This window comes from Bemisia tabaci, chromosome 4, assembly GCF_918797505.1.
Source record: "Bemisia tabaci chromosome 4, PGI_BMITA_v3".
NCBI classification, from domain to species: Eukaryota; Metazoa; Arthropoda; class Insecta; order Hemiptera; family Aleyrodidae; genus Bemisia; species Bemisia tabaci.
Genome location: NC_092796.1, coordinates 32,737,818 through 32,762,763, shown reverse-complemented (window position 1 = coordinate 32,762,763; position 24,946 = coordinate 32,737,818). Strand labels below are relative to the sequence as shown.

Genomic DNA, 24,946 nt, shown 5'->3' with positions numbered 1-24,946 from the left:
TTTTACCCCTATCTTGGGGGCAGAACATTTTAATTGCTCTAGATTTAAGTATTTCGCCTCAAGTTTAGTTTTAATTTTATTTTAAATATTCTAATTACTGGGCAAGTAGAAGAATAATCATTAAAATATATGATAAAAAAAAACTTTGGAGACGGATCTTTGTAAGATATTGCAAATGATATGAGATTTCACGAAAATTTCATGCACACTGATAAAAACTTTGGAGTGGTTTTCTACGCCGGAGTATATATAGCGTTCAAAACCCCGAGTGATATGAATGCGGAGCTAATGCGGAATGACTTACACTATTACGGAGCGGAACACACTCTTTTTGCGGAGTGCCATGCGCTTTTATGGTGCGCTAATTGGATTACATTTTGCAATGAGGAACCACTATCTCTAGCTTTTCCATAAAAGCACATACCTGCATGGGGAAACTAATGGCATGTAGGCTGTTTCCAAAATAGGCCAGAAATAGTGGTTCCTAATTGCAAAGGTAATCCAATTTCACTTGGCATTCATATCTTTTGGGGGTTTTAGGCGCTGTATAGACTCCGGCACAGACTTGCACTCCTCGATTTTTTTTCTTTCTTTTACTTCTTTGTTTTTTCTTTCTTTTTTTTATACACCGAAAAAAAAGAGGCGCTGCAGTAACATCCTGGATGTTAAAAAAATATGCGACAACTCTTGGATGTTGTCATTACCACTCTGGCTGTTAGTGTAACATCCTAGGATGTTATTTTTACATCCTATCATGCTACGTTAACTGCCAGAGTGTTAATAGCAACACATTTTTTAGCACATTTTTTTAACAACCATAACATCCGGGATGTAACTACAGCATCTTTTTTTTCGGTGTAAGTCTTAGGCGTTTTATCAGAGAGATACTGCGGCCTTATCTTCGATTTTCAATTGTGCAGTTTCATAAAATGTTGCATCTCTGGTCAGAAACGGGCGGGCTCGTCAATATCCGATGGATGTTGAAAGGGGCGAAAGGTGAGATGGTGGAATTTCTGAGTGCGCCGCGTCGCTGCCGCTGCAGCTGGTCGATGCGCGGCCTTCCCTGGGGCCAAGGTGGAGTCCGCCTCTGCGACGATTCGCGGACTCCTTTGACAGCGCTGGGCAACGAAGGTCGAGGTCATTGCGTCCTGCTCCACATCCCTGTTCTGCCCTCTTCACCGGAAACCGCCTATCTGCCGATGGAAATGTGTGCGTGCGTACGCGGTTTTCGCTTAGCATCCTCACAACCTGAGCCTTTGAATGGCGGGCGGATAAAAGCTTCCATTTCTATCCCCCATGATCGCTTATCAGGACGTATTTCTGCCAGACGGAACTAATTGCACTATGACGTGAGCCGTGTTATGCATATATTCTTACGGGCCTCAGGGCTCATGTCTCAATGCACATAGTTCCGTTTGGCGGAGATACGTCCATCAGTTTTCCCGGCTTTGTTCAACCCCGTTCCGAACCGTGTGATTAGTTCAAAGGTGCCGTTGAGGCAACTTCAGCAATCTCACTTAGTGACGTAATTGGAGGCGTGAAAAATATTAGCGAAATAGACACTCTTTGTGCTGCGTACCAGGAAACTCTTTGAATGATGCTTTCAATAACAGTTGGACTATATTTTCTAATCGAGAACTACTATTTCTGGCTCATTTTAGAATCAACATAAGTGGTCTTTGATTCCTTCTGCATGTAGGTGCTTTTGCAGATAAGCCAGAAATAAAAGTTCCCAGTTACAAAATTCAGTCCATTTCTGCCGTGCTAAGGAAAAACGCCTTAAGAACATTCGGACTGCATTTTGCAATTTGGAACTATAAATTCTGGCTCTTCTGGAAAAACACTTGTGTGCGCATAGGGAAACGAATGGCACATACGTTGTTTTTAAACCAGGCTAGAATTTATAGTTCCAAATTGCAAAATGTAGCACATTCGAATGTTGCCAAGTCTTCCCCGATAAAATGAGTATTTTTGAGGATAGTTATGAATATTTTCCTTTGAAATTTTCAGATACTTTAGATCATATTGCGAAGAAGACTCGCCATAAAATTTGAAGAAAAATAACCACAACTTTCCCGAAAAATCCGTACTTTATCACAGGAAGTTCGGCAACGTCTGCAGGCTCATATGACGCTCTTTCTTAGTACGGTAGACTTGCACGTATCATTTGACGTACAAATGTAAAAAAAATAATTTACATTTTTAAAGAAACGCTTTTTAACATTGTTTGTTTTCAACTGATTTTCCTCTCTATTCCGAAGAGTATTCCCTGAAATTTTCGGACGGTAACATTGGATTATTTCTTAGAACAAATAAATTTGACGTGTAAATTCTCCAACATTGCAATCGAGATGCGTCCATTTAAACTTTCGTCGACGAAATAGATTATTTTCATAAAAATTCACCGGATACTTAAACGCAGAGTGTAAAGTAAGACTTCTCCCAAGACAGAGAAAGACCATTTACTTTTTCAGGCAATTTTTGTAAGTTACAGAAGAACAGTGGAGAGTTTATGAGCCCTCCCTCCCCTACTCAGTTAAAAGAGCCCCCCTTGCTTTTAATTGAACCATCTATTTGCGAAAGCGTCCAAGAGCTAGAACTTCGTGATCACTTTCTTAAATTGATCACGCAAGACTTCAAAAATTCACAGGGTTGAGCTCTTTCCAAAATAACCAGTTTATGCGCGGAAAAACGACGTCGTACTAGCCGTGGTGGAGAGAGAGGGGAGGTAAAACCTCATCAAGTGACAACAAGTTATGAAATCTGTCTTGAAGTAAGAAAGGGTCCAAATATTCATGTCCGGGAGAAGTCTTACATTTCTACCTCTGCGTTAAAGTCTCCGGGACACAAGGGCGATTTTGCAACTTGGCGACACTGTTTTTCCTCCATTTAAATCAATTAAAAATGTCGATTTTAGGTGAGGCAAGCTGTCTCGCCTAAAATCGATCCTCACCGAGAATCGATTGTTTTACGTGCATTTTAATGGAGGAAAAACAGTGTCGCCTACTTTCAAGAATCGCCACTCGTCGGTTCATTTACGGAAGAAAAAGAGTTTAAGTGTGCATCAAAGCCTCAACTAATAGGACACTAATCTCATAAAGTGACAACAAGTTATAAAATCTGTCTTGAAGTAAGAAAGGGTCCAAATATTCATGTCCGCGGGAGAAATCTTACATTCCTACTTCTGCGTTTAAGTCTCCGGGACACAAGGGCGATTTTGCCACTTGGCGACATTGTTTTTCCTCCATTTACATCCATTAAAAAAGTCGATTTTAGGTGAGGCAGCTGCTGCCTCGCTTAAAATCGATCCTCACCAAGAATCGATTGTTTTACGTGCATTTAAACGGAGGAAAAACAATGTCGCCTACTTTCAAGAATAGCCACTCGCCGGTTCATTTACGGAAGAAAAAGAGTTTGTGTGCATCAACGCCTCGACTAATAGGACACTAATCTCGCGGCTTGATTATTAATTTAGATTTTCCTTTATTTCTATTTCAGACGCGTGAAACAGGGAGGGGGGGGGAGTCTGATTGACGTCACGTCTGATTGATCGGGGCGACGGCAACGGGCAGCGTTCGGCTTCCACCCATTCTCCTTATGACCATTCCTCATTCCTCTCCATCTCAAGATCAAGGTGACGCGACTCGCGAGCGTGAACCGGACCCACGGCACACAGTGGGTTGATTATTGGAATTGATAGACAAAGCGAGGGACAAAGAAGGAGAACGATCATATTGGTTGAAACGGGGGGTAGTTATAGACTAAAGAGGGAAATGTTGGACTGTATAGGTGTAGGATCTTTCGTGGGTTGTCATTCCCTGGTAAAAATTGGCGATAAGAGCTGCGTTTCAAAATACCATAGGAATTCTTATAACCGGCTAAAGAAGGCTACAGAAAATCATAATAGCTGGCTGTAGAATGCGGAGAAAATCATACGGCCGGGCTATACGAAGCGATAAAAAATTATGCAGCCGGGCCATAGTTCCTACAGCCGGGCTTTACACTTTATCGCCTGGCTGTTGCTTTTTTGCCATCGATTATAAAAGGCTATAAGATATTGTGTAGAAATTCGTGTGCTTTGGAAATCATTAAGTTTGATACGGAACCACCTTAGTATTTACAAAACACACGTTATATTTTCCGTAGAGGTTTGAAAGTGGTGTCATTGGTTTTCTCGTAAATGTCTCAAAAACCATTTGGTTAAACTTAAAATGTGACAAAATAAACGTCAAAATTTGCCGTTTAAGCCGTCTATATCATGTCCGACCGCTCACGACGTCGGCTCAGAGTCATGCAGACTGCAAAACTGTGCGACATAGTGTGGATATTTTACATGGGGTCATATGCGGAAAATTGCTTATTTCCCACTACTACCCGGCAACAATGCCAACGGCTTGTTAACACTGTGCGACGATGGCGACGACCAGCAGGTGCCGACGCTGACGCCACGTTGCCACACTTCGATGGTAGAACTGCAAAAACGCTTATCTGCTTTGCAGTGGTTCAAAAGTTTCGCTCTTATTTTATTTTATCCACCAAAAAGAACGCACTAGCACTATAAGTTGACATTTTCCCGGAATATTTTTCACACAAGGCGACAAATCAGGGATGTTTCTGAGAAACGACGTTGAGGGTTTTCATTAAATTCAGAAGAAGTGTGGCGGGAAGTTTGCAGAGTCGGAAAGTGCCATACGCGTTTTTGCAGTTTCGCCGTCGACTTCCGCCCTGCCGTGCAAAGGAAGAACGCCATAAGAACCTCTGGACGTTGCCATATTTGCTTCAATAAAAAAATAATTTACCAGGAGAGTTCTGAGAATTTTTCTTCCAATTTTTTTTTCTTTCGCAATTTGATCTAAAGTATCTAAAAATTTCAAAGAAAAATATGCATAACTTTGCTCAAACATACGTGTTTATTCGCGGAAATTCGGCAACGCTCGGAAGTTCATACGGCGTTCTTCCTTGGTACGGTAGCGCCCTTCGTCTTGTCACTTCATCTCGTCGCCCGTTCATGAAAGCTCTAAGCTCATGGGTGACGAACTTTAGACTCGATCGTCAATGAGCTTTTATTAATGCGGAGACACGGATTTACCGATTGCCAGATGTGGACCATATTTTTCAATGAGAAACAGTTATTTCATGCTCGTTGTAGAAACAACATACATATGTGCCATTAGTATTCCAATGCGGATAGGTGTTTTCAAAGATAAGCTGGAAATAGTGGTTCCTCAATCAGAATTAAAGGCAATTCTGATGGATCACGCATCCAACGGAGTAAAGTTCCTCGGGAGAGAGAACGTAGCTAAATTACAATGTTGCAAAATTTCCACTCGCAAATTGTATTTTTATTAGGAAATCGATAGGTATATTTCGCACTAAAAAGCTGTTGCAAGTTGTTGACTCTCAACATATCCGTGAATAATACGAGAGGAAGAGGGCGGGTGTCAAAAAATCCGATTTTAGAGAAGAAGGTATTTTTTCTTCAGAAGTCCCTCCAAGTGCAATCGAATTCAGGTTCGACAACTGGACTGCCCCCTCCTCCCACCCCCTTCCCCCGGTATACTACAGGGCGATCCAAAAGTTCCGTTCCACCAACACTAGGTATCATCCCTGTAACTTTTAAATAAATTGAGATAGAGATTAGAGAGTTTTTTAGTGCTCCTAGGTGAAAGGAAACGACTTTTGGGAACCCCCCAAAAAACCGCCTCGAGGAGGGCAAGAACCCTTAAGGTCATAGGGGTGGTGCGAGACATTCGGATCAGCCTGTTTACAGACATGACAACAGAGCAAGCGGATTAGTTTGGCGTTGGTGGCACGCGCGAGACATACTGCAACGGTGCCCGATTATGTAATTTAATTACCTGCCCCCCCCCCCCTCCTCTACATGGTTCCCCGTGCCCCGCCTGCTTTGACGCCACTCACACTAACATCCGTGCACATACGCACCCAACACACACATCCACACCGGCGCAGCCACCGGCGGTACATACGAACGGTCAACGAGGATCGGTCGTCAAAAGTCGAGCGAAAAACGTGCCGAACGACCCAACAGGCGTTACGTTTTAACTGATAAAATATTATTTTTTTTATTTTTTTTTATTTTTTTTTTTTAGAAACCGCGAATTTTTGAAGCAAACCGATCAGACGATTTTTTCCGCTCAAATGTCTGGTGAATGAGGAAATCTCACAATATTCATACATATTCTCTAGCATAATTATTTTACAAAGGAAAATATGGCAACATTGACATTTTGGGAAAATTGGGTTTCCTATTAGGACCAGTGTTCCCATTTCCCAGGACTAGTTTCGAAATTCGGAGCTTTTAAGATTTTCTTGAATTTTACCCGGAACTTTTTTTTTTTTGGGGGGGGGGGGGAGTTTTGTGGCTTCTATTCCTTAATGAACCCGGAACTTTTGAAATTCCCGAAAGGTTCCGGATCTTTTGCATTTTTCGGAACTTTCTCGGGACTTTTGAAAAAATCTAAAAAGAATCCCGGAACTTTTGACGATCATGGAATGGGAGGAAAACAGGCTCCATGCGACAGCTTTTTCTGAAGGAGGATTGAGAAATTTGTAAGACTTTTCAAAAATGTTCAAACCATGAACTCCTCTCTTTCCAGGCTAGATGGAATGGCTTCAAAATTGAGATTTCTTCTTCATGCGCTGTTATTATGGTTCAGGTGTGCTCGCCACGGAATTGAATCAGTTTTTGCTAAACGGGCGTACATCCAAAAACTTATGAACCCTGGCGTCCTGCGTGATCAACGAAGTATTGATCGCAAAAAAAAAAAAAAAAAAAAAAAAAAAGAAGAAGAAAAAAGAGGCGATCTGTTGGATGACTGCGAACGAGAATACCATGATGCACCAAACGCATAGTTGGATCGAATTTAATAGAAAGGAACCAAGCCACATTAGCTATTGCCAAATTTAACGAGGCAATTTATTTTTTTACAAAAGAAGGTTTGTGCGGATTCCTTCGAAAATTTCAGGGAATTTGCTCCGCACTATGCAAAAAATTCACAAAAATTTGCACAAAAATCCGCACAACCGTTTTCATGGAAAAAATTAAAGTACCCAGTTAAATTTGGCAATAGCTGATGTGGCTTGGTTCCTTTCTGCTTAACGCGGTCCAGTTGATCCACTCTCAGATTTCCATACTGAAATAGATAGATAAAGAATACAAAGGGAAAATAGGGCGATCCTATTGGTTGAAACGTGTGTTGTTATAGACTAGTACGAAAATTGATGGACTAGGTATAGGGTCTCTCGTGGGTTGCCATTAGTTTGTCTATTACATACCTCTTTCGTCTTTTGCATCCACCAGCTTCCACCGATACCATTTTCTTTTTGACTTCTTAGTCTATAGATTTGTCTATTCATTTCGATAATCAGCTCGCTGTTCCCCCAAATGCTTGGTTTCGTTCTGTTAAACTTGATCCATTTATATTCTGAGTCTTGATAGCGTTTTGTCAAAATAAATTTCAGCCATGATGTGAAAGCGATTTCCACGATGACGACCGTAATAATTTCAGCGGTTGGAGTTGGATAACTTACGACATGGTGTTTCGATGTGAAAAACAAAACAAAAAAAACCCTGATCGGACGCTTCAGGAGACATGATACAGCATTTTTCCTCTTCAAAAGGGCGTGGCTCGAAAGAAAATACTCACTTTCGTTAGAACAAAACACACAACCGAATTTGAGATCCTCGACGAAGATTTTCGCGGATTTAAAATTCAAATGGTCTCATCCGCTCTGCGGAGCGACTGAAACCTGTTATTTTTAGCAAGTGCTCATTTTCTCTCTCGCCGGGCCTCATTCCAAGAAGCGACGAGCAAAATAATTCAGCCTTTTGAGTCAAAATGAAGGGAGTTCGATGTACCATAGGAGGAACTTACGTCATTTGTGCATTCGAGGGTTCGCGCGGTAGTGGCGTGGCGTGAATTGCGATGTATCGATTGTTCTGCCATTTAAACCTATGATAAAGAATCGATTATTAAGGTGTTTGCTGCGAACACCCTGTTTATCGATCCTCTTCCATAGGTTTAAATGTCATAACAATCGATACATCGCAAAGCACGCCACGCCACTGTTGCGCGGGCATCATTCCGAGAAGTGGCAAACAAGGTAATTCAGCTTTTGAAGTCAATATGAAGGGAGTTCGATGTACCATAGAGGGAACTTACATCATTTATGCATTCAAGGGTTCAAATGTTGGGAGAGTACAATGCTACGAATGATCTCTCTGAAATACCGTTTAAGGTAACGAGTGTGTTCTTTTTTCCATTATTTTTTGGCCACCGATTCCTTGTTTTATCAGGGATTTTAGTTTTTTTTCATTCTGGGAAATCCTGATTTTTGACTGCTAAATTCTGATTTCATTATTTTTCAAAATCCTGATTAAATCCTGATTTTCTAAATCCTTCGCGCAAGGCGAATGTAACTTCACAAAAATACATCGATAAAAAAATCCGATCGGACGGCCATCTTTTCTCAAATCCTGATTTTATGACCGAGTTTCCCTCGAATCCTGATGACATCGGGAAAATCCTGATGCTAGACACCCTGTATAGTGTTTCTGATATTAGTATGATATTTAATAAAATTCATGAGCTTCATTGGCTGCAGCTGATATCACGGATGATCTGCCTAGAATTTACCAGAGACTTAAATGCAGGGTAGAAAAGTAAGACATAACCCGAGATCAGAAAATCTGACCAATTTCTTTTTTCAGGCAATACTTGTAGGTACTTCACACTATAACTTGGCAACACCGGTTTTCCTCCATTGAACTCCATAGAAAATATCGATTTTAGATGAGCCAAGCTGCCTCACCGAGAATCGATTGTTTCACATACGTTTAAATGGAGAAAAAACAGGAATGCCAACGTTCAAGGAATCGTAATTGTGCGGGGATGAAGGGGATCTCAACAACCTTCGATGGTATTCGTCATCTTCCTGCCGATATTAAATTTTGCGACGGATTACGATTGGATTAATGACTTCGTTATCTTAATCCGAAGATCTATGAGATCACTATTGCCACATGGTGCTGAAAATCGGCAATTCCCGCCCCCCTCCCATTTAAACGCATGTAAAATATCCACATTTTATCGCCAAACCTGTCAATCTTGTTAACGATTCAAATGGTCACTCATACGATCGTTCTACCTCTGTGAGAATATTCATACTCAAAATCGAAAAGCTGGAATCCTGCATATCTGTAATATCGTGCTAAGGAATAACTTCATATGAGCCTTAAGACGTTGGCAGATTTACTTCAATAAAACCAAAATTCACTGAAAAGTTTTTGAATATTTTTCTTTAAATTTTTCAGACACTTTTTTTTTGCAATTTGATCTAAAATGTCTGAAAATTCCAAGTGAAAATATAAATACTTATTCTCAAAAATACATGTTTTATTCGAGGAGATTTGGCAACTCTCGAAAGTCCATACGGCGTTCTTTCTTAGCACGGCAGTGTAGCAGTGTAACATCACCGGATCGTTCTCAAGCTCAAAACAGCGATTGGATTTTGCGCGCGTCGCATTACACAATTTACAAATGTATTTAAATTATTTTTATCGTCTAAAAATTGCAATAAATAATCCGCTCCCCCTCGTCTCTTGATAGGATTAAGAAGCTCTAAAATTAGAAGACTCGATGGCCTGACGCGTTCCGTCATTTAATCATACAAACCAAAAAATATAATCGGAGAAGGTCTATCCCTACGCCACTGCAACCCTATCCGTCCGCGACCCTAACCTGTTCGCAAACCAAGACAGGAAATGCCTTCTGTCTACGTCAGACGTGGATTAAATATTGTTTTTTCAAGAAAAATGAAGAAAGAAAGGGGAAAAACCAACAACAACGACACTTAAGTGAAATACTGAAGCTATACTGCCATGCCAAGGAAAAACGCTGTCTGAACCTTTAGGCGTAGCCAAATCTCCTTCGACAAATCATCGATTATCGGAAAAATTTGTTGACGTTTCTCTTCCAATTTCACGTAGGATTTTGTTCGTAATTTGATCTAAAAAATCTTTAAATTGCAAGGACAAAAATTCATAATTTTCTCCAAAATGAAATATTTTCTGAGAGGAAATTTGGCGACATTCGAATGTTCATACGGCCTTCTTCCTTAGCATGTCAGTATAGAAGATGGCATGGGCGGAAAAAAGGTCGAATGTACGACTGAAAGTCTCCAGATTTTTCTTTCATCGCATCTTTGTGGTTTCTTGGAGAAAGAACGTAAAGGGTGTCTACTAAAACAGACTGGCCAAATATCAGTGCTTTTGCAGATATTTTTCAGTATATTTCTAAGAAATCCAGTACCTCCATTTGACGAAATTCGAAAAAAAATCGAAAATTTGAAACTCTCGCTCGAATTGCGACAAAAATGACGTAGACACACAATTTCATTGATGGCTTGAAGATTTACTAACATGCAAAATCGCGATCGTGTATAATCAACACGCAGGGGATTGCATACTTTCTAGGATTTGTTAATAAACACGCGTGAGATGAAGGAAAATATTCCGGACCTTCTTGCGGGATGTCCGCTTTTTTTCATCAGTGCTCCGGATTGCTCTTAAAAAATCGGTACTTTTTCCGGACTTTCCGGAAATTCCCCACTTTCCGCCTGCAAAATAAATTTTTACTGAGAAACTGTGGGGCGTTTCATAACAGAAATTTCCATCGCTACTTCTGCTGATCACACGCAAAAATTCGCAAAATTTCGGACAGGAAATTCAAAATTTGAAGTAAATTTGCAAACTTTAGATGAAGTTACGTTCTCCCGTCTAGAAACCGACGACCTCATATTGGCTCATACGTAAAAAAGAACAGACTTGTAGCACGGTTCCCCAACTGTGATGAATGGAAAAATATGCACCGAATGCGAAGATTTCGTGAGCGATCGAGGAACAATGCACTTGCAGCGGTGTGAAATGCATGCGTGCACCGGATGAACTTGACCGGTTTTTTTGCCGGCGACAACCAAAGGAATCGAGTCAAATATGGAGGTCAAGGGTGAGGTCAACGCCCCCGCGTCCAACTCCAGGCTCAAGGGACCTCAGTGGGAGAATGCGATTGTTCACATCAGAAGCAACTCTCGCGGTTTTTTTTCGGGGGGGCGGTTTTTTTCGGGGGGGGGGGGCAATTTTTACAAGCTGTCTCGTACTGGAACACGAGTCATTTGATACTACAACTACTACAGCTGTTTTTTTGCGTATTCGAGCTGAAGTATCTTATAATTTTCGAGTTTTTGGGAAAAATTTAAGAGAAAAAAGGACTCGGAGATCGATTTATTTTTTGAAACCACGAGGATTCAATGAAGTCTTCATTTTTAAATTCCCTGACTTTCACTGACTCCAGAGTTTGAAAAGCAAAACTCCCATAATTTTTTTCTCTTTCTTTCAAAGAACGTTAAATTTTGCGCGATTTTGGGTATTCCCTTTTCCACAACTTTAAATGATGCTAATGATGGAAAAAGGCACTCAAGCTCGAAGCTCTTTAAAAGACACCATCGGGAGGAAGAACGCACTATTCGGGAAAATTCCCTTACTTTCGCTGATTAGTCACCTGATTTTCTTTGCTTTTCTCTCACTCCAAAATTTTCAAATTCCTTGGTCTCTGCACAAAACTTCTACCTCCCTTTTTTGCCTATTGTATACATTTTTTACGGCAAGAACCGACGCAAAATCGGGAAAATTCGGTTATTTTCGCTGATTTTTCCCTGATTTTGTTTACTTTTCTCTCACTCCAAAAATGTCTGATTCCTTGGTCTCTGCAAAAAACTTCTACCTCCCTTTTTTCCATTTCTTTTTTCGTGACTTTTTTAGTGAATACGTTTACTTTTGCTTACAAATTTTGGAAAATATATGCTTCATGAGAATTAAAGTACAGAAAGCGGCACTCAGAAGTTGTTAGAAAGGCACTATCGGTAGGAAGAACCGAACGCACTAATCGCAAAGTTCCCCGACTTTCCCGATTTTCTGCGCCATTGGAAAACCTGAATCCAGTGCTTTCTCAGCGCGAGTGCGCAGCTTCATTGAGGGAGACCGCATCCAATTTTTTTTTTTTTTTTTTTTTTTTTTTTTTTTTTTTTTTTCGTGAACACGGAGTATTTTTTGGCACTCCACTTTCCAGCAATTTTTTCTGGCACTTATGGTATGATATTCTGAGTGGTTTGCGTCATAATGAAGTAATACCAACCGTCTCATTTTAATTAACGCTGCACAAGTGCAGACGTTTAGAGGGTATGGCCTACTTGCATCACGGACTAGTCACCCCATCTCACCTTGCGAGGCTAAAAATTTTTTTTATGGTGAGAGCGTGTGAAATACATAATAATGATCTCGGAGCTACGCCCTAGAAAAGCATCGATTGCATCCAGGGACCCAGAAAGGCACCAATCCAAACCGAATACACATTGAGAAAAAAATTTAACAATTCTCAAAAAAAAAAAAAAAAAAAAAAAAAAATTGTTTTTTCAACTCAAATACAGTAGTCTCGATTATCCACGTCTCGGTTATCAGCGATTCAGAATATCCACGATTTATCTGAGCGGGCTTCTTGCCACTCGTGAAGCGAACGGTAAAAAAGTTGCAGCCCCAAAATGAGACAAGCAGAAAAGAACCAAGTCACATCAGCTACTGCCAAATTCAATTGGACTATTTAATTTTTTACATGAAAACGGTTGTGCGTATTTTTGTGTAAATTTCAGTGAATTTCCTGCATAGTGCTGAGCAAATTCATTTACATTTTCAAAGGAATCCGCACAAGCGTTCTCTTGTAAACAATTATATTGCCCACTTAAATTTTGGCAATAGCTGATGTGGCTTGGTTCCTTTCTGCTTAACAAGGTCCAATTTGTGCATCCGTCTCCTGAAAATGCGCATAGAACGCCGCGGCGCCGGCTTTTTCTGCAGGCTAATTCTTGAAACTGATAGACAAAGCGACGGATAAATTTAATATAGAGACAATGGCGAGATTCTATTGGTGGAAGCAGCTGGTTGCAATGGACAAAGTAATTGACTAACTGACGGCAACCCACGAGAAACCCTTTAGGTAGTCCATCATTTTCTCCCTTGGTCTATAACTCCCCGTTCCAACCAATACGCTTGCTGCATTTTCCCGTCGTCTTCTTTGTCTATCGCTTTGTCTATCAATTTCAATAATCAGCCCTCAGCACTTGAGAGGCGTCGCTTATGATGTCGCAGGCCTGGCTATCGTTCCGCGTTCACTGGCATTGACACTGACAGCGGTTGACCCATAATACCTCGGTCCTGTGTTGCCGAGTTGTAGTTGCGATTGTGGAGTTAACCCCGAATTTCGACAAGTTTCCGAGCGAGTTTGACAACGCTGGGCGCTCCTGGTCGCGGGATTTGCGTAGGATGTTGCACCTACGGTCTTGAGCCGCGTCAAACGGCTCCGTCGACTTCCGATCATTTTTTTATCCGATATAATTACTCACAATCATTATGACAATTTAATCACGGTAGATCGCACGTGAGTGACGTCATTCTATCGATTAATCCGCTGATAATCGCGCCACTTTATATTAAAATCGTGCCGAGACCGCGGTGGCTGCAGCATGAAACAAAATGAAACGTGTGAAAGATTTGAAATCTGCGTGAAATATTTCATAAAATTTTACGCGGTTATGAAACTTATAAAAAATAATAAGGCGAATTTTCTATTCAGGGCAGGGTAGGCAGCCCGCATTTAGAAACGCCAAAATATACAACAAATCTTGGTTCCTTAAAATTTAATTTATAGTTTTTTTTTTTTTTTATTTATTTATTTATTATAAATGGACTGAATGGAGTGATGGTAAGAATAGATGATATTTCCGAAGAATACTGAAAAGATTTTGATAATTATTGAGTGTACAGTTGATAATTCGTCTTCTACCTGACATAAGGGCGTAACTACACTCTGCAATGAACCCGGTCTTCCATACAATTCGATGCTTTTCCGGGCTCATCTCAATGTGTAGTTACGCCCTTATGTCAGCCAAGCGACGAATTTACAATTTAAAACATGAATTAAGCTATCGTCGGTGTATGTCCGCAACCAGAGCCACGTATCTCGATTTGCGACGATGTAGACTTCCTGGCATTCTTCATTATTGAAATGGACTTCTCAACGGCAATTCTTCAAAACTGCCGTGATTTTTCCCCTCTGTTTGAAGGAAATTCTACGAAAACTTCAAGGGGTGATGTCCATTTGTTCTTCTTAAAAAAATAAAATATAATCGGAGATTGTCAAACACTGCAAACGAGATACGTGGTTGCGAACTTACACCGTCGATATGTTTCATAAATTTTAGAAACGTTCATCGTGAAATTTTACGACTTTGCATTTCATCCAATGTTACTACATCGGGTCGAAACTCCTCTAACAGCCATTTTTTAAACCTTGTCCAAATTTTTTTCCCTGAAAGTCAACTTCAAACAGCGACAGTAGGTGCCTGGGGAGAAGAGGGGGGCTGTCATGAGTTTTCGAAAAATATTCCCATAATCTTGCGAAAAATTACTCAACGATTTTTAATCTTTTACAAAAATCGGAGTATGTACGATGTCAAATTTTAAAATTTTCGACGAGTAAAGAGTCAAGGACTTCTGTGGAACAAAACTTCCTCCAACTTTCGAGCCTGGCTATTGTTTTGAAAATAATCACAAAGAGGGAGAAAAAAATTGCTGAAGTTTACAGAGATAAAAGGGACTCTACTCAAGCAGGGGAGGATCAACGATATTGACGCAACGTTATTTTTTGGACACAATGGAACGATCTTTTTTGTATTATTTTTTAAGGTTCTAAGCAATTTTGACCAGATACCTGATCTTCCAATTTTCGAAGGATTAATTAAGGAGATAAGGGCAATCTGAGACACTCTCATAGGCATTAAATAAATTGCGAAACAAAGAACCCGATAAGAGGTTTTGGTACCGATAAAATGATTATCTAAGAATGTTACGGTGAAATTATTAAGACATTTGATGTGAGGAATATTTTGATTTATGAAATAAATTGGTGTGCAGTGAAAAAAAAAGTGAAAAAGTGAAGTTAAAACAGCAAATTACTCACACAAATTTATATTCTATGGGCAGAGAGACAGCTAACAAAAGAATTATTTAATCAGTGAGCACAATAATTAAAAAAAAAAAAAAATTGTCGTGGCCTTTTAGCAAAAGAAAAATTTTCAGCGATGACCCGGATACCGAAATTGAAAGTAAAATTTATTTTCATTATGCATCAATTGAATCCTCGAGAAAGCCACTTGAAAAATAAGTACGGGAATATAGAGAGGGCATCGAAAATAAAAGTGTCTAGAGCTCCGTAGTAGAGCGAAAGCGAGATCTAAAATTAAAATGAAGTCGAATGAGACTCCAATGCTCAAAGAGTTTGAATAAAATTCCCGAACCGTAAGTATGGACACTCTGTATGTGAGTAGTAAACACAAAGGAGAACTTTCCGGAGAGCTACTGAAGAGTTAAGTTCACGTCAGGTTAGGAGCTTTCAGGAGAGAGCATTAAGAAAAGGGGGAGATTCAGGCAAATACCACCACCAGTTGAGGAGAAGAGCTACAGGGTGCTCAAAACTGCTCCGCCCAATTAGGAAGTGCAATAGGGTGGCCTTGGTGGACCACTATAAAACCTAGTCGGTTGCTCTGGGGAGCACATTTGGTCTCAAGTGCTGCCAAACTAGCATCATGAAGGTCTTGGTAAGTCTCATCTTAAAGTATTATCAGTTTTTAACATCTAACCGTTTCCATTTTCCTCGCCAAATTTTCTATTCATACAGTTGCATTTTCCGTTTTCCGAATTATTTTTTTATTAAAAAAAAAAAAAAAAAAAAAAAATTATCTTGTCTGAAATAAAAACATTACTTACATTACTTTTAAACATTTAATAAAATGTCGTTGAGCGATGGCTGACTAAAAGTTAAAAAAAAATTACGGATTTGAATGGGGGATTCATTGGTATCAATAGGTAATCTCTTATCATAGGAATAAATTTAAAGCGATGATATTGATATAAAAATATTACGCACTTTCAAAAAAATCGGGATTAAAAAATAAAATTAAATAATTGGGTTTACCAGAAAATAATTAAACCTGGCAATTAAATAAATAAATAAAAATTGATTTCAAAAAAATTAATAAACTGACAACTACTGTTCTGAGAGCGGAGCTACAGCTCACTTCCGAAGAAATGACTCTCTCTTTAAAGAAACATACACGTATATACCTACTGACTTTTATTATAAAAAAACCTTGAACTCAGTATCTTTAAAAAGCTTGAAATTGCCTGCTTGTACGGTGCGAACTTACAACAATACTGTAAGTTTACTTCCAACTTAACATGGAAGTTTTCTGATATGGGTTATCTGCCAAAAAGACTAAAAAACGTCTACTTCAGGAAGTTTTATGGTGGTTGTAACACATTGACATGACTTAGAACTGGCAAACATTCACTAGAGCGCCCAATAAGGCTTTAAGCACTCTTGGCGAACAAGTGAACACGGGTCAGTAAGCTAGTATCCGTACGGACACTCAGTTCAACGGCAGTGACTTGTCTCTTACATACTTAACTTTTCATGGCCAAGGGTGATGCAGTTACTTTAAAAAAATTTCAATATTTGAGCTTGATTTATGAGTCTGACGATCAGTATTGAGACTGCAGAAAGTTATTCACCTTCAAGAGTGATTTTCATTTAGGATGACAGAACGTTCAACTCTCTGCTGAAAGTTATGATATTAATTGACTTTTGTTAAATTTTCATGAGGTCCTCTGACTCAATCTTTCATAGGTAAAATCCTAAAAAATTTCTCTCTAATTCGACGGAAGAAATTTTAACAGTCAGAGAGAAGTAAATTGTTTTTTCTGTCCACTCCTACTTATTTAATTCCTGAACTACCGCGGATTTGCGAAAATAACTCTTACTTGTGGATTCAGTGTATACTTTTGAATGAACAGAATTACTGACTTATTGGGTTTTCAGCTACTCATAAAATAAAAGAGGAAAATATTGAGCTTTCAGCCGATTTTCTCTTTGATAATATGTAAACTTATGCTATATTTTAAAAAAAATAAAAAAAAAGTTTTAAATAAACAATGATACTTTGAGCAAATTTTTGAAGACACAGTTTTTTTGTTTTGCTCTTTATCATTATTATAAAATTACAATGCATTCTTTTAAATAATAATATGGTTTTTAAAATTAAATTGGCGTTATTCAGGCAAGAGGAAAAGAAAATACGAATTTTTTTTAACTATCCCCAAATCTAATGCTTAAGTATCTCGCGAATAGAATTTGACAAATACCTGCTCATAAACTTAAATACTCGTATTTTGGTTCAGAAAAAAAAATTCCCTCTTTTTAGAGATTGTCTTAAAAACAAATAATCTCATCAAGTTAATAAAAAGACCTCCCAAATCTCCGAACTCTTTGCTCCTTCAGTTTTTATCCTTCTGAATGGTAACGAGATTTTACTAAAAAAAGTGACAGTTCAGGTAGGGCACTTACTCGGATATTTTAGGTAACAAATTTCAATTTTTTTTTAAACTCCGACAGTAAGAATGAGTAATTTTTAAGTCGCAAAATCTGGTGGAAACTTCTATACTGGTAATGTAATTCTCCAAAAATTCGATTTCTTTCAAAAGCAAACAATTTGTTGTTCTCTTCTATACTTTAAATTTGTGGAAACTCATCTCATCAAGTCATAAAGTAAAAAAAATTAGGTTGATATAATGAGGCTCATTGCAGGCAAAATTGCATGAAATAAGCCTGTGAAAAAATTTGGGAGCAAAAAATAGGGATGATTTTTTCCTGTAATTTCAAAATCAGTGAGAGGTGTTGGGTATACAATACATATAAAGTATACCTCTGTCACAATAAGAATATTCTCAGATATTAAGAAAAAATCAGTATGTTCTTAACTATGAGACGAGAGGAAAATTCATTGAACATAAAGAACCATAAATGCAAAAAAAAAAAGGATTTTTTTTACATTTGCCCCGATTTTTTAAGAGTTGCGACAGGCGTGTGTTGCTTCATTTGTAAAGGCTCATAATTTGGTAAATTTTTTAATGGGCAAAGGTAACCACAGTCTCTCGTACAGTATTTGCCAAAAAGGAAGAAAAATATTACTCGATCCAGAATAAACGAAAAAGTTTTGATTTAGTTTCGGTTGGAAAATAACAACATTTCCATCTATCCTTTTTGTTTAATATTCTTTAATTAGCTGATTGAAAATGAGGTTGTAATACCTCGAAACGACCAGGCTTCATACATTTGGTCTCTTCTGTGAAAAATAACAACATTTCCATCCAGTGTTCGAAACTCACCTTGGAGTTTTAGAAGCCATAAGGCGCATCAAGCCTGATTTTTAGGCGCCATTGAAGATTTTTTAGGGGCCAAATTTACTTTTCGCCTATGCATGTATTACAGCATATTTAGTGAAAAATTAGACGCAAGAGGTTTTCGTAACAGAACTAGTAAGTAACTGTAACTTGGGGAAGACGAAAGCACTAAGGATGAAATCGTGAAGAATAGAAAAAGCTTTCACTTGTAGTGCTGAAAATTTCGAATAATCACCTGATATGAAAATTCAGATTTTTAAGGGGCAATTTTTAGGGGCCACGTTGGCGCAGAGCCCTCATTTTTTAGGCGCCATGACCGATTTTTTAGGCGCATTTGGCGCCTGTGAGTTTCGAACACTGTTTCCATCTATTCTTTTTGTTTAATTTTGTTTAATTTGCTGATTGAAAATGAGGTTGTGATACCTCGAAACAACCAGGCTTCATACATTTGGTCTGTTCTAAAAGCTTTCCCCGAAATAAGATGTTTGACAAGAATGTGTTATCTTTTTCCAGGTTGTTTTGTGCGCAGTCGTAGCAAGTTGCTTGGCTAAGCCCGGCCTCGGCTATGCTTACTCGGCCATTTCACCCTTGACCTCCTACGGCAGCTACGTCGCCCCCTACTCCTATGCCTACAGTGCACCCATCATCTCTGCTCCTTTGGCTGCCCCCTACGCCGTCCCAGCTGCCCCCATCGCCCCCATTGCCCCAATTGCCCCAGTAGCTGCCGTGAAAACCCAATACCACTCACAAGATGAGCTCGGCCAAGCTAGCTACGGACACAGTGAACCCTTCCAGGCTCACTCTGCCGTTCAGGTGAGATTCCTTATTTTCATTTCGTAGGAGTTAAGTTCTTGGGTGTAAAAGTATTTGGCAACAATTGAGAGTTACTAAGGGGAACCTGGGATCAGAAATAGAAAATTCAATACAATTTTATAAGATGGAATTTCACGACAAAACTTCGTGAACTTTATTGAAAATTCCTATGATTTACTCAGAGGGCCAGGAATGCCCTAGAAATGGCAGAATCTCGATTTTGAACTTTCGAAAAAAAATTTCACAAGTCGAACTTCAGAGTTTCGAAATAATAGAGAGAGCTTTTGAGAAATAATTGATTATTTTTGGCGGGCTGCATGATCAGCCGTCGAAAATTCAATGATATTTCATGGAGCCCCCCCCCCCCCCCCACCGAGAAAAAATGAGAATTAATTTTGCAACTCTTCTGCAAAATCGAGTACCCAATTCCGTGCATTTATATAATTTTCGATCAACTTTTCTCAAAACAGCAAGTGCTTTATCTAAGGAGTGAAATGAGATTCTCCTTTCGATCTCCTTCATCAAAATTATGGAATTTGATTTGAACATTCAACTTCCACGTCGGGAGGGAAGGGGGAATGTTTAAATAATTTCGTAAAATCGGCAACACTGCTGAATAATTCACACTAAATTCAACTGCGTCTTTTTTCGTCAACAACTGGACCTGTTGAATCGACACGTTCGTTAAGAGCCGAACACCTTCAGAGAGTATGATAGGCAACAGATCCTACACGAGCAATACTAGTATCTTCCGTAACGGACCATCTTCTCTCATGGGAAACGAAGAGGCTATTTCATTTTTCTTCAGGGCACGGCGGGTGAATTTAATTCTTGCGAGTTGAAAATCAAGGGTTCAAAAGACGATGCACCTCAAAACCATTCGATTTTTATCGGAAAATTTGAGCCGCAGCGATTTGTGATGCAATGTGGCGCTCGGCTTACGATAAACGAGTGCACCACGAGCACTAAACCGATTAACGGGTGTCACGGCCGGGACAGCATACGCGCCCGACGTCATTCATGTCTTACCGAAAGGAGCACGGGAAAGCTGAGTTGAAGGACCCATCTCGTCAGTTTAAAAGCTCTTGGGTGCACCCCCCCCCCCCCCCAATCTGAAATCTGGCACTATCGTGGAATACTCAGTTTTTCCTGCCGTCACCGACAGGTGTTGTACGTATGTTTGGACTTCTCTATAATTTTGATGAATTTAAGAATGGTTATCCACAATTTGGCGCATTTTTTTTCCGAGCCAATTTGGTCGCTTTAGAAAGACATTCTTAGAGGTGCCACTTCAATAACAAATTACGTCACTAAACCTCGTGATTTTTGGTTACAGGATGCTGCCGGCAACAAGGTCGGAAGCTACAGCTACGTCGATCCCCACGGCGCCGTCCACCAGACCAACTACGTAGCCGACAGCTTGGGATACCGCGTCGCCGCCAACGACCTCCCCGTCGCCCCGGCCGGCCCAGGCCCAGTCGTCCCCGCCGAGACCCCCGAAGTCGTCGCCGCTAAGGCCGCCCACTTCGCCGAACACGCCGCCGCCCTCTCCCGCGCCCGCCGCTCCGCCTACTGGGGCCCACAAGCCCTCCCCGTAGTCACCCCCAGCGGACACTTGGCCGACACCCCTGAAGTCGCCGCCGCCAAGGCCGCCCACTTCGCCGAACACGCCCGCCAGTCCGGACACGCCGTCGCCGTCCCCTACGCCGCCCAGTACACCGGACACTACGCCGGACCCTACGCCGTCCCCGTCGTCACCCCCAGCGGACACTTGGCCGACACCCCCGAGGTCGCCGCCGCTAAGGCCGCCCACTTCGCCGAACACGCCAAGGCATCCGGACACGCCGTCGCCGTTCCCTACGCCGCTGCCCACTACTCCGGCGCCTACGCCGCCCCCGTCGTCACCCCCAGCGGACACTTGGCTGACACCCCCGAGGTTGCCGCCGCCAAGGCCGCCCACTTCGCCGAACACGCCAAGCAAGCTGGAGTCGCCCCCGTAGTCCCCTACTCCGCCTACCACGCCGGACACTACGCCGGACCCTACGCCACCCCAGTTGTCACCCCCAGCGGTCACTTGGCTGACACCCCCGAAGTTGCCGCCGCCAAGGCTGCCCACTTCGCCGAGCACGCCAAGCAGAGTGGACACGCTGCCTACGCTGTCCCTTACGCCGCTGCCCACTGGACCGGTTACACTGGATACGCTGGACCCTACGCCGCCCCCGTTGTCACCCCCAGCGGATTCTTGGCTGACACCCCCGAGGTACGTTACGTCACAACTTGAGAGTGCTTTATTTCACTTTAGGGCCAGTAGCGGATTTGCAAAAGCATTATAACTTGACAATGGGAAGTCCTGAACCTGCGGGCTGAATATTAAAGCTGATGGACAAAAAGGACCAAACGGAGTGATCCTATTGGTGGGGAGACCAAACGGAGTGATCCTATTGGTGGGGAGACCAAAGGGAGTGATCCTATTGGTGGGAGCGGGTGGTTGCAAATAGACTAATAGCAACCCACGAGAGACCCTATGCCCTATGGTTACTTCATAATTTTCCCCTTAGTCTACAAGAGCAACCCGGTTCACCCAATAGGATCCTTCAATTTTGTTACGTCTTCTTTCTCTACTGCTGTGTCTATCAATTTCAATAATCAGCCCGCTGGCACATTTAAACTTTAAATGTTATGAGGTTAGACAAAATGGGCTTGTTGTAAAAACACATGTTCTCGTCTGCGATAACAGAAATTAACTTTCACTTTTTCGGCGTTATCCTGTCAGCAACGACTGCTATTAGAAACCGTCTTTTTAAAAGTTCGTAAATTTTGGAGACACAACTCTTTAGGACACTTGTAGAATTAAATGTTTTAGGAGACCTTTTGGAGCGTTTTTAAGTAAAATTGTAGTACAAAAGTGTTCGAAATTCTACCGTAGTTTTTCAACGATTGAGATTTTAAAGAAAACGGTTAAACAATTCTTATGAAGTGGTAATGGTTTTCCTTAAAATGATTTTTTGCGTTGATTTTTCAAGACATACATTTTCCTTGAACAGAATGGCCGAAAAGGGTTTTCTGAAGAATAATGTTTAGCAGGATTCTCATGGGTTTCTAGAGGGTGCATTTTAAAAAGCATTACTACTACGCTGCCGTGCTGAGCAGTGGCGTGGCGTGAATAATCGATTATCGATATCTCGCCATTTGAAACTATGGTAAAGAATCGATTACTAAGGTGTTCGCTGCGAACACCCTGATAATCGATCTTTTTTCATAGGTTTGAGTGGCATAACAATCGATATATCGCAATTCACGCCACGCCACTGGTGCTGAGGAAAAACGCCGTATGAACACCCGAGAGTTGCCAAATTGCCCCTCTTCAAATATTAATTTCTGAGACAAATAATGAATATTTCTTTCCGAAATTTTCTGATAATTTAGATAACATGGCACAGAAAATTTTCTGAAAAATTGGGCGGAAAGTTTTCACAAGTTGTCCTGAAAATTCGTAATTTACCGACAGAAATTTGGCAACGTACGAGGGTTCATACGGCGTTCTTCCTCAGCACGGCAGTAAGATTCCTTTAGAGTACCTGTATAGCGAGAGTATAGACAGATGTGAAACTCCGAAAATCCATCAGGCCTTCACCGATGCCTCCGCGAATAAAGTTAGGGCCCAGAAGTGCAGCCAACCTATGAACTTCAATTATCCAGAGCGATTTACGAATACAATTGTTACGAACCATCGTTTATAAAGCACGTATTTGACTTAGTTTTTGCATAAATTTACTCATTTTTGCGGAAGAACGCTCATTTATATACATTCTTAGCCATCTTGGTTAGAATTGGAATCTGCAGACTGGCAGTGAAATTTTGTGCGCTAGAAGTTGGTTAGAAGGGTGGCTGCACTTTTGGGCCCTAAGCCCTCTACGAAGCGATCTGCCCATACTCTCGCTATATAGGTACTCTAGATTCCTTTCCCCTCGGACCGATACGAAAGAATGATCAATATTTAACCGTTGACCATTAATGACACATTTGTCCATTTCTGTTGATTTCTTAGGTTGCTGCCGCTAAGCACGCCCACTTAGCCGAGCACGCCCGCCGTGGAAAGCGCAGTCTCTTCTACCAGACCCCAGCCAGCACCTCTCCTCTCGCCGCCCCAATCGTTGCTGCCGCCCCAGCCGTAGCTTACGCCGCCCCCGCCGTATCTTACGCCGCCGCCCCAGCCGTTTACTCCGCTCCCGCCGTATCTTACGCCGCCGCCCCAGCCGTATACTCCGCTCCCGCCCTCGGAGTCCCAGCCATCAAGACCGACATCGTCCATACCCCCGGACATGCCGTCAGCTACAGAATCGACCCAGTCGCTTAAGGCCGAATCTCGAGGCCACCATCGAGGCCAAAGCTGAAAGAGACCACCAGTCGGGCCTCTGACGAAATGTGATAGACCATTAAATGTACCGTTTTAGGATTACATGTGTACATAGGATTCCTAGGTTTTTTCAAATTTCCTGCCATATTGTCTGTTGATTTATTTTTTACTTGCCCTCGTTTGTTCTCAAAATTTACGGTGAATAAATTAAATTATACCATTCCCTAAGTCGGCCCTTCTTTCTCGCGGGGGGCATTTCTCGGGGGGATCGAGATGTTTTGGAGAGAAGCAGAAATGAGGCCCCTGGTTCCAAACCCAGCAATCTCCATTTCTCTGTCTAAAGATTGTGCGATCATTATAATTTTAAAAGAGAAAGAACGGGAAAACCTACATGTTTATGTTTTCTCGTGAATTTTCTGTTATTACGCGAGAAAATTTGGAAAATTTTGAAAACAGTTGGACGTTTTGATTGTTCCTCACAGAAATATTCAGATGATTGCACAATTTTTAGATAGGGCAATGGAGATTGCCGGGGTTGGAACTAGGGACCTCAAATTGAGGACACAATAGAGGTATCAGGGAGGGTTGAAAAATTAATGTATCGACTATGAATTGATTTTTGAAAGGGGGGATCAGCACACTCAAAATCGATTTGTAATGCTAAGATTTTCTAGTTTCCATTATTTTTCTCATCTTTCGTTACTTAAAAAAAAAGCATCACCATTCATAAAAATTGACTGCAGGCTTTTTCTGCGTTGTTCATTGATCTTTGCATATTCCGAGAACAAATTTCAATATGACTCCATATAAGACAATATTATGAACAAGGAGTTTCTCAAATTCTTTCAATTTACAGCAGTGCTTTCGGTGGTTTACCTCCGATGCAGAAATGGGACATTGACTTGAAGAAAGCAAGATGAACTGATTTGCTCCATTCCACGATGAAAAAAGTCGTTCACAAATCAATTTTCAGCATCATAGTTTTATATCTCTAATTTCCGTCGTCCAAGTTGCAGAGGGCACCCTTGCTCCTCTTCAGAAAAATTTGGAAGAAAGTACTTTTTTTTTCTAACGTGTGCTCTACTCTATTAATTAATGAAACCTAACATATTACAAAATAGCATGGGCTAATAGAATCAGAAGAATCATTCATGAAATTATAACCTAAAAATGGCTCATTGTGAAGAAAAGAAGAAAAACCCCAAGAGAAAAAATACTTACGGTGCACGCTAATCGATTTCAAATTCCACGGAATCAATCTTTGTAACTAGGTATCATTTAGAAAAAAAACGAGCTCTTCGCAGTATATTTATGTATTAAAAATGATAGAATAATTTTGTTTCTATAGAATAGAGTTTCATTCTAATGCAAAAAAGGACTTAATCATTATGTTACGCAAGAGTACATTT

The 24,946-nt window shown here is 40.7% G+C and overlaps 2 protein-coding genes across 7 annotated transcripts in view; one reads left to right on the top strand and one right to left on the bottom strand.

Moving 5' to 3' along the window:
- Rbcn-3B (WD repeat-containing protein Rbcn-3B) overlaps positions 1-24,946 on the bottom strand; it is a 92,222-nt gene that overhangs the window by 24,963 nt on the left and 42,313 nt on the right. The window lies entirely within an intron of this gene.
- LOC109036134 (uncharacterized) lies at positions 15,330-23,765 on the top strand. Its single transcript, XM_019050103.2, has 4 exons — positions 15,330-15,726; positions 18,881-19,180; positions 20,517-21,440; positions 23,229-23,765. The coding sequence occupies exons 1-4, from the start codon at positions 15,715-15,717 to the stop codon at positions 23,535-23,537; spliced, it is 1,545 nt and encodes a 514-aa protein (XP_018905648.2). The 5' UTR covers positions 15,330-15,714; the 3' UTR covers positions 23,538-23,765.